The 9,476-nt window shown below is 37.9% G+C and overlaps 1 protein-coding gene across 1 annotated transcript in view; it reads right to left on the minus strand.

Moving 5' to 3' along the window:
- FBN1 (fibrillin 1) overlaps positions 1-9,476 on the minus strand; it is a 275,284-nt gene that overhangs the window by 101,377 nt on the left and 164,431 nt on the right. Inside the window, exons 13-14 of the mRNA XM_004386296.2 lie at positions 7,619-7,738; positions 4,316-4,441 (exon numbers count right to left, since the gene is read on the minus strand). Of these exons, the coding sequence (XP_004386353.1) occupies positions 4,316-4,441; positions 7,619-7,738 (246 nt within the window). The remainder of the gene's footprint in view (positions 1-4,315; positions 4,442-7,618; positions 7,739-9,476) is intronic.

The raw sequence follows: 9,476 nt of genomic DNA on the forward strand, positions 1-9,476 counted from the left end.
TGTGTGTGTGTGTGTGTGTGTGTGTGTGTGTGTGTGTGTGTGTGTAATTTGGCTTAACAGAAGCTACCAGGGCCCTTTTTAGGGACAGCAGTTTACAAACTGTAAAGTGTTTTAACAGCCTGATGTGCATACATAGTTCACAGATTCATATTACTTCTAACACATGGAAAATGACAACAAAATCAAAACTAAGGTTAAGAGAATTTCAAATGTATTTAGGCTACATCCTGATTCTTTAAAAAGTAGAAACCAGAGTACGGCTTGTAGTTCAAGGCAATATTAAATAAGGTAGGAAAAATTGGGTATTTTAAATGCAAGACTTGACTATGGATTATAGCCACACCAGCAACCTCTAGGATGTCTTGATCACAGAGCTATTCCTTTAAATTCATCAACATGTTATTTTATTTAATATTAAGGCTGTCTTGAGAGGCACTTGCTCTTCTAGACATGGTATGTTTTCACTTACAAGCTTTAGTCAGACCAAAATAATTTATGATTTTTTTTTTAAACAGGATTCTTTCCCAACCGGGAATTTTGGCATTAATTCTTTGAATTGAATCACCAAGATAATATTATGCCAAAAATGTTTCTAAGAACTATTCTGAAATTCTTTTAATGTATGAATAGATTCTTGGGATCTTTCCCAAAGATGTTGGGAAACATGATAAGGAGCATTCTTCAATTTTTGCTAAAGGTCCACAAGGTAAAAGCTCATCAGTAATGTTCATATTTTCTATTCAGGAAAAAAATGGCAAGGGAAAAAGACAAAATGTCTAAAGCAGCCCAATTCAAAATGAGGTGATTAATTCAAGAGGCAATACAAAAGGCTCTCTCTCAGTCAATGCTTTGCTCAAACAAATTTTACATTTTCACATACTGATTAGTAGAACTTTTATTATTGGACAGGCACTTTAAACAAAAAGATTACAAATGACTAAAGAATATATGGGTTTAGGTGTCTTCTATTTTTTAAAAAATGTTCGAATTCTGATCCTATAAAATTAGGAGATAATTATTAAAGTTACAAAGATTTGATCACCAGATACCGTTTTTTTTTAATTTTTTAATTGTGCTTTAGATGAAAGTTTACAGAGCAACTTAGTTTCCCATTCAATACTTTGTACATAGTGTTCCATGACATTGGCTGAATTCCCCACAATGTGTCAGCACTCTCCCCATTTCAGCCCTGGGTTCCCTGCTTCCTTTTGTCGGAATTTTCGACTCCTTCCAGTCTTCTCATCTTTGCTTTTGGGCAAATGTTGTCCTTTTGATCTTGTATAATTGATTGCTCTAAGGAACATGTTCCTCCTGGGCATTATTGTTTATTTTATGGGCCTGTCTATTGTTTGGCTGAAACGTGGTCTGGAATGACTTCAGTTCCGGGTCAGAAGGGTGTCTTAGGGCCATAGTCTTGGAGGTTCCTCTAGTCTCTGTCAGACCAGTAAGTCTGGTTGTTTCTGTAAATTTAATTTTTTGTTCTTCATTTTTCTCCCATTCTGTCCAGGACCTTCTGTTGTGATCTCAGCCAGAGCAGTCGGTAGTGGTAGCTGAGCACCATCTACTTCTTCTGCTCTTGGGGTCTTAAAAGCTGTGGTTCATGTGGTCCATCAGGCCTTTGGACTAACTGCTCCCTTGAATCTTTGGTTTTTTTCACTCTGCTTTGCTCCAGACAGGAAGAGACCAATAGCTGTACCTTAGATGGCCGCTTGCAAGCTTTTAAGACCCCAGACGCTACTCATCAAAGTAGGATGCGGATATTGTCTTTATGAACTATGTTGTGCCAATTAACATACATGTTCTCTGAGTCTATGGGTCCTTTGCCTTTGAGTCTAGGAACTTCATCCCGTGAGGTGTTTGGTTATGGCTAAGAAGTTTCTATGATTGTGCCCCTTGTGTGCTTGATTGTCTATATTAATATACATGCAGCACCTACAATTATGTATGTAGAAATATCCACAACCGAACCTCTATCTGCAGGTGGGTGTGCTCCCTTACACCCTCCCACTCCTCTTTAGCATACCTAATACTATTGTTGCAGGATTGTCTACGTTATAGTAATTACTGTAGTTGCCCATTATTCTTGTGTTCCTCTCAGTGCCTCCCTTTGCCTTGGTCATGCTGTGCTGACTTCTGCCATATTGTATATTGCTTTTCCTTTCACCAATATTAACACGCGTTTTCTATCTAGGTAGTAATTTTCCCTTTGTCCCCCTCCCATCCCTGGTAACCATCAAATAATTTTTTTTCCTCTGTGTAAACCTTTTCTTGCTTTTTTATAATAGTGGTCTCACAAAACATTTGTCTTTTTGTGACTGACTTATTTCACTCAGCATAATGTCCTCCAAATTCATTCATGTTGTGAGACGTTTCGCGGACTTGTCGTTATTCTGTATTGTTGCGTACATAGTATTCCATTGTGTGTATGCACCACAGTTTATCCATTTATCCATTGATGGACACTTAGGTTATTTCCATCTTTTTGGTATTGTGAATAATGCTGCAATGAACATGGGTGTGCATATGTCTATTCATGTCATGGCTCTTATTTCTTTAGGGTATATACCTAGGGGAGGGATTGCTGGATCACATGGTATTTCTACTTCTAGCTTTTTAAGGAAGTGCCATACTGTTTTCACAGTGGTTGTACCATTTTACATTCCCCACAGCAGTGTATAAGAGTTCCAATCTCCCCACAACCTTGCCAACATTTGTTATTTTCTGTTTTGTTTTTTTTTTTAAATTAAGTGTCATTATTGTCAGGGTGAGATGGTATCTCATTGTAGTTTTGATTTACACCTCTCTGATGGCTAATGGGCAACTCTGGTGGCATAGTGGTTAAGTGCTATGGCTGCTAACCAAAAGCTCAGAAGTTCGAATCCAACGGACGCTCCTTGGCTAATGATCGCAAGCATTTCCTCATGTGTCTGTTAGCTGCCTGAATGTCTTCTTTGGTGAAATGTCTGTTCATATTCTTTGCCCATTTTTTAATTGGACTGTTTGTCTTTTTGTTGTTGAGGTGTTAAAGTTTTCTATAAATTTTAGAGATTAGACCCTTGTCAGATATGTCATAGTTAAATTTCTTTTCCCAGTCTGTACGTTCTCTTTTTTTTCTATTTTGGAGAAATCTTTTGATGAGCATTTTTAATTTTTTGATGAGCATGTGTTTAGGAGGTCCCAGTTATCTCGTTCATCTTCTGATACTTGTGCATTTTTAGTTATGTCTGGTATTCTATTTATACTATATATTAGGGCCCCTAGCATTGTCCCAACTTTTTCTTCCATGGTCTTTATCGTTTCAGGTTTTATATTTAGGTCTTTGATCAATTTTGAGTTAGTTTTTGTGTATGATGTGAGTATGGCTCCTGTTTCATTTTTCTACAGATAGACATCCAGTTCTGCCATCACCATTTGTTAAAGAGACTATCTCTTCCCCATTTAATGGACTTTGGCCCTTTGTCGAAGATCAGCTGTCCATAGGCGGATGGATTCACGTCTGGGTTCTCAATTCTGTTTCAATCGTCTATGTGTCTCTCATTGTACCAGTACCAGGCTGTTCTGACTACCGTGGCTATACAGAAGGTTCTGAGATCAGGTAGGGTGAGGCCTCCTACTTTGTTCTCTTCAATAATGCTTTACTTACCTGGGGCCTCTTTCCTTTCCATATAAAGTTGGTGATTAGTTTTTCCATCTCATCATAGAATGCTGTTGGAATTTGGATTGGAAATACATTATAGCTATAGATAGCTTTGGGTAGTATTGACATTTTCACAATGTTAAGTCTTCCTATCCATGAACACGGTATGTTTTTCTATTTATGTAGGTCTCTTGGTTTCTTGCAGTAGTGTTTTGTAGTTTTCTTTGTATAGGTCTTTTACATCCCTGGTTAGATTTATTCCTAAGTAATTTTATCTTTTGGAGGACTAGTGTAAATGGCATTATTTTTCTGATTTCCTTTCAAAGTTCTCTTTGTTGGTATAGAGGAATCCAACTGATTTTTGTATGTTGATCTTGTATCCTGCAATTTTACTGAATCCTTCTATTAGTACTGAATCCTTTCTTACCACCAGATGCCTTTAAATGTCAAGCTCTTCTAGTGTATTTAAAATGTTGTTTGACTCACACAAATCTGAAGCAAAGGCAACTTACTAGGAACATGAATATTATGGAAAATTAGGCTTGGCTGCCACATAATATGTGAAACACGTTTAATACTCTGACCTTTCACACAGTATCTGGCTTGATCTTGTTAAAGTCTCCTGATCTTGAAAGCACAATGGATGATGGGGGAATAACATTATTATGCTGTTATTACCTTCACAGTTCTTCCCATCTCGTGTAACGTGAAAGCCTGCATTACACACACAATGGAAACTACCGTCTGTGTTGATGCACCGTCCATTATTGCAGATCCGGCCATTCTGTAAACATTCATCAATGTCTAAAATCAAAGGTAAAAAGAAAGAAATAGCTTTATTTAGGGGATTCAAAATATTTTACTTCTCCCTCTCTCCACGTTTAAACTCATGATCTTAGCCTCAGGTTTTATTTACTAAGTAATATTATTCAATATAAATTTGGTAGCAAATAATGTGCTATTTAGAATTACTACTTACAGTTTGAAAGACAAATGACAGAAAAAAAAAAAAGCTATATGGTAGTCTTCAGTCTAACTCTAACTTCTAACGAGATACTTTGAATCTCAATGTGCTAAGCAAAATAGATTCTTTTTCACTACTTGTGAACCTAATTTCATGAGTCAGTATATATCATTATTTATATTGAGTTTTGGCTGGTATCTTTCAACAAATGACTAAAAAGGCAGATCTTATAGCTAATGATATCAGAACTACAGAAAAACAGAAATGTTGTTTTTAAAAGACTGTTTAATTTTGTTTGAAAACCATCAATCACATGCCTCTGAAATGTTTACTTTCCTTATGGCAATTCTCGCCCAAGAATAGTCTTATTCTTTGTCTCTTTTATAACTTTATGAATATTCTTCCTTCCAAGTAAAGTATTGTACTGTGGAGGCATCCCCCCTTTTTTTTCTATTGTGTTTAATATTATGCCAAAGTAAATAACAGAGGTTGATATGGAAGTGTTAAAAATGACAATAACTTGAGTAAACTGTATCTGCTCTCTCATTTAAGGATTAACAAGCAATTCAAAGTGGACAACCTGGTACCCTGGATCATCTATGTTTCCCTCCGTTGCTAGGCTACAAACCTGGATAAACATCAAAGAAGATGGAATACAAACTGCCTTGTGTACACAGTACACAATTACTTCTCTGGTTTATCTTTCATAAGGTGGATTTTTTTCCCCAGAAGAGAGAAACCAGGAAACTGTGTAGAGTTGGGTGGAAGTGAACCTATCTACCCAGAGTTGAGGCCACATCTGCCTGAGTATAAACACCCTGAATACCCTCTGGATGATAAGAATTTGCATGCACAGCACATCAGTTATTCTGACTGTCTACCCTGCGTCTACAAGATGTCTTGTAGTTGATCCTCAGACGCACTTCCTCTCTGGGCAGATCCGGCGGTTTCCACACGAATCACTGGACTAGCTGGCTGAGGTAGTCTGGGGTCTTCTTCTGTCTCATCTTTGTGTCAACAGCCTGTGATCTTTTTCTCGCCCATTTATTTCTTAATCCTTGCTTAAATCTGACTTGCTCCATACTCCAAAGAATAGCAAAAGCCACATATTCTTGTGCAGACTTTTATTCAGGATTCTATAATCTTTTGAAGCCCAAAGATAAAATAAATGGGATAAAGAGATCAGCTTTTTGTCTCCTCATCAATTTCAAAATACCACTGGGCTCCTCTCTGCCTTATAAGACAAATCAAAAGCTTGTCATTCAAAGTACTCCTCTACTGTGTTTCTGTCTCTCTCTTCTGTCACCTTCTGTTCAGCCCTCATGTACTTCATCTCAGCTAGGTACAAAGCCTTTTTGATCATTCTATGGCATGTGAACATGTCATCAACTTCTTATATTCAGGATCACCTTAACGCTAGCTCTTAAAGGGAGTCCCTGAATTAAGCACTTGACTGCTAGCCAAAAGGTTGGTGGTTCGAACCCACTCAGAGGCACCTCGGAAGACAGGCCTGGCAATTTGCTTCCAAAAGGTCACAGCCTTGAAAACCCAATGGAGCAGTTCTACTCTGAATACATGGGGCCTCCATGAGTTGGCATCAACTCACTGGCAACTAACAACAGCTCTTAACGAAGACAGTGCTTGGGGCTTACAGGAAATCCTCGGTGTCTAGTAAACTCAATCTCAGATAATGACAACAACACGCATTTGCACTGGTTGGCCCTTAACCCAGCTGCATGCTCTCCAATAATCTCTTCTATTTGCTTATTTAATAGAGCCGTCTCCAGAGGTTGATTTCATTTTATTCTCTGCTACTGCAAGATGTCTAGTATACTGTTTGTACTTGCTAATTATTTTAAACAGCAGATATAATATTAAAAAGGTTCTAAACTCAGTTAAATATTCAAACCATATTTATAATTCAGTAAGTAGGTCATAAATAGAAATATTAGCAGGTTGAAATGCCATGCTTCAGTTTTTTCTGCTCAAAATTGCCATTTTCTAAATGTACTAAAATACACCAGTGCAAACAATCTCTGACTTTTCACCAATCAATTCACTGATACAGATAAAAACTTCTATACATTTTCAGTTGACATGAAGAGTGTTTGCAAACACAGGCAAAAACAAACAAACAAACAAAAAAAAAAAAAACCTTTACTTTCCTTAATGGCTACCAATCTTTTAAGTGATACAAACCTTCCTGCCTTTCCCGTCTTTAATTTTAACAGAGAGCTTGCTTACTTGCTTTTCTCTGGCTTTGCTAGATTAACAATACAGTTCATCTTGTGCCAAATTTATAACTATAGATACAGATATTTGAGTTCTCTGAGGGTATGGAGTACATCTTCTTATTTGTGTCCCAGGAACTTAGTACATAAAAATCATTTAGTAAAAGGCATATTGGGTGGTTTAATACATTAATTATGAAACAAACCTGGAAGGAAATTTTTGAGAAGGGACATTTATAGCAGTGCTTCTCAAATTTTAACATGCATGTGGTTCATTGCAGGGGGATCCTGTTAAAATGCTGATTCTGATTCACTAGGTCTGAGGTGGGGCCTGAGCATCTGTATCTCCAACCAGCTGCCAGGCCATATTGCTGCTGACCACATTAACAAGCAACAAGGACATGGGCTACTACTTTATCCTGTAGACCTTCCCATTAAGAAGCTAACTGCATATAATTTCACCTGGAACTTTTCTACATTACTGTGCCAACAAAGGATAGTCCCATTCCTGGTTCCAGATTAAAAATTGACAGGAAATAGTGACGTTGCAAAATAGTAGTGAAAATAAGACATTCCCACAGGCACCGGAACATCTTTTTAAATGATCAGGATGTTTGTCAGATTTTATAACACTGTCCTTTGGGTGACAGTATCAGGAATTAAGCACAAAAAGTAATGGAACCCTATTAGCCTCTTCTGGGCAAAGGTTACTTAAAGCCCACTGAACTTCTCAGAAGTAAACCCCTCATTGGGCATACATGCCCATGTTCTCCGCTAGCATCATACCTCGGCACTCGGTCCGGGTGAGCGTGCTCTGATAGCCAGCCCGGCACTGGCAGGTGTACGAGCCCTGGTTGTTAATACACTCTCCACCAGCACAAGGGTTTTTCTCACATTCATCAACATCTGCAAAACACAGATGGTATATTTTAGTAAGAAATTAAATAGCAATAACTCATACCCATAAGATCATTCTATTGGTTTCCTTTACACATATAAAACATTTTCCTTTTAAGAAATAAACAGCATAATGGAAGGAACTTTTTCTTTTCCACTACAATATACCATGGCACTAGCCATATGAAGATCAGTTGAACAGTTAAAATGCTTTAGTTTTATGTGTCATTTTTCAGAGAAAAATGCCAAACGCATAGCAATGCAACATTCCAAGCTAATAGATACTGTCTCTTCCATAAGTCCAGCCTAGGAGAATCAAACAGACTGACAGGTTAGAAGTGGCTTCTGGATAGGATTCTGAGTATCTCTTGAAGCTGTTTTTCAATGATGTCTAAGCGTCCCTTACTGAGATCAGTTAAGAACATCTGAACAAAACATAAAGCAATTTTAAAGAGCAGTTCTCACCCACCATAGAGTCCACCTAGGTGTCCTCAACACACAGGCTCTCACTAGATTTACAGTTGCTTAGAATTATCATTATACTTGGAGGTCAAATGCTTTATCTCCCCCTATTCATAAAGATGAGGGAGCTGAGGCTTAGCAAAGATAACCCACGTATCCAAGATCACATGCTTCCTAGGGCAGAGGCAGGTTTAACCTCAAATCAGCCCACCCTGAGCTGGATGTTCCTTCCCTCTTGTACCCAGCTCTGGAACACCTCTAAGGAATGATGCTCTGCTGCTGTGCTGCTGGAAGGGGTGTTCATATCAGCAGGAAACTAGGTAGCAAGAGGAACCAAGAGCTACTTACTTCTGCCCGATTCAAAATTATAGAACCAGAATTTGTAACAGAACTGACTAAGAGATGGATTTATTCCTAAGGACCTAGATGGGAATTGAGTGTGCTGATCCAATCCAACAAATGGACTCCCCTTGCACTGCATTTCCTCCCTTTATTGGTTTAAATGCCTTGTCAACAATTTAAAGTTTCTCTCTCCAGTCTTTATGACTAACCAAACAGAGTTGGTAAATTACCCATTTAAATTAGTAAAATGTACAAATTGTCATGATTTGGGGATACTTTTTAACGGTCAGGCTTTTGGTAAAATGACTTGACTGTATCTTACAATGAAAGTTAAAAGTCAGTGTAGTAGGCAGAATAACGAACCCCAAAAATGTTTTCATCTTAATTCCCAGAACCCGTGAGCATGTTACATGGCAAAGGCAAGTAAGGCTGCAGATGAAAGTCAGGCTGCTAATCAGCTGGCCTTGAGATGGGGATTCTACTGGATTATACAGGTAGGCCCAATGGCATCACAAAGGTCCTTAAAAGAGGTAGATTAATTAGAAAAGAGAGGCAAAAAGTCAGGGTCATACATATGAAGGTATGTACCACTAGCTTTTTAAGATGGAGAAAGGGATGATCCAGCAATCCCGCTCCATGGAATATATCCTAGAGAAATAAGAGCGGTCGCACGAATAGATATACGCATACCCAAGTTCACTGCACCACTGTTCACAATAGCAAAAAGATGGAAACAACCTAGGTACCCATCAATGGACAAATAGATAAACAATGTATGGTATATTCACACAATGGAACACTACACAACAATAAAAAACAACAATGAATCTGTGAAACATCTCATAACATGGAGGAATCTGGAAGGCATTATGCTAAGTGAAATTAGTCAGTCACAAAAGGACAAATATTGTATGAGACCACTATTATAAGAACTCAAGAAAAG

The sequence above is a fragment of the Trichechus manatus genome, unplaced genomic scaffold (genome assembly GCF_000243295.1).
Source record: "Trichechus manatus latirostris isolate Lorelei unplaced genomic scaffold, TriManLat1.0 scaffold00161, whole genome shotgun sequence".
Taxonomy (NCBI): domain Eukaryota; kingdom Metazoa; phylum Chordata; class Mammalia; order Sirenia; family Trichechidae; genus Trichechus; species Trichechus manatus.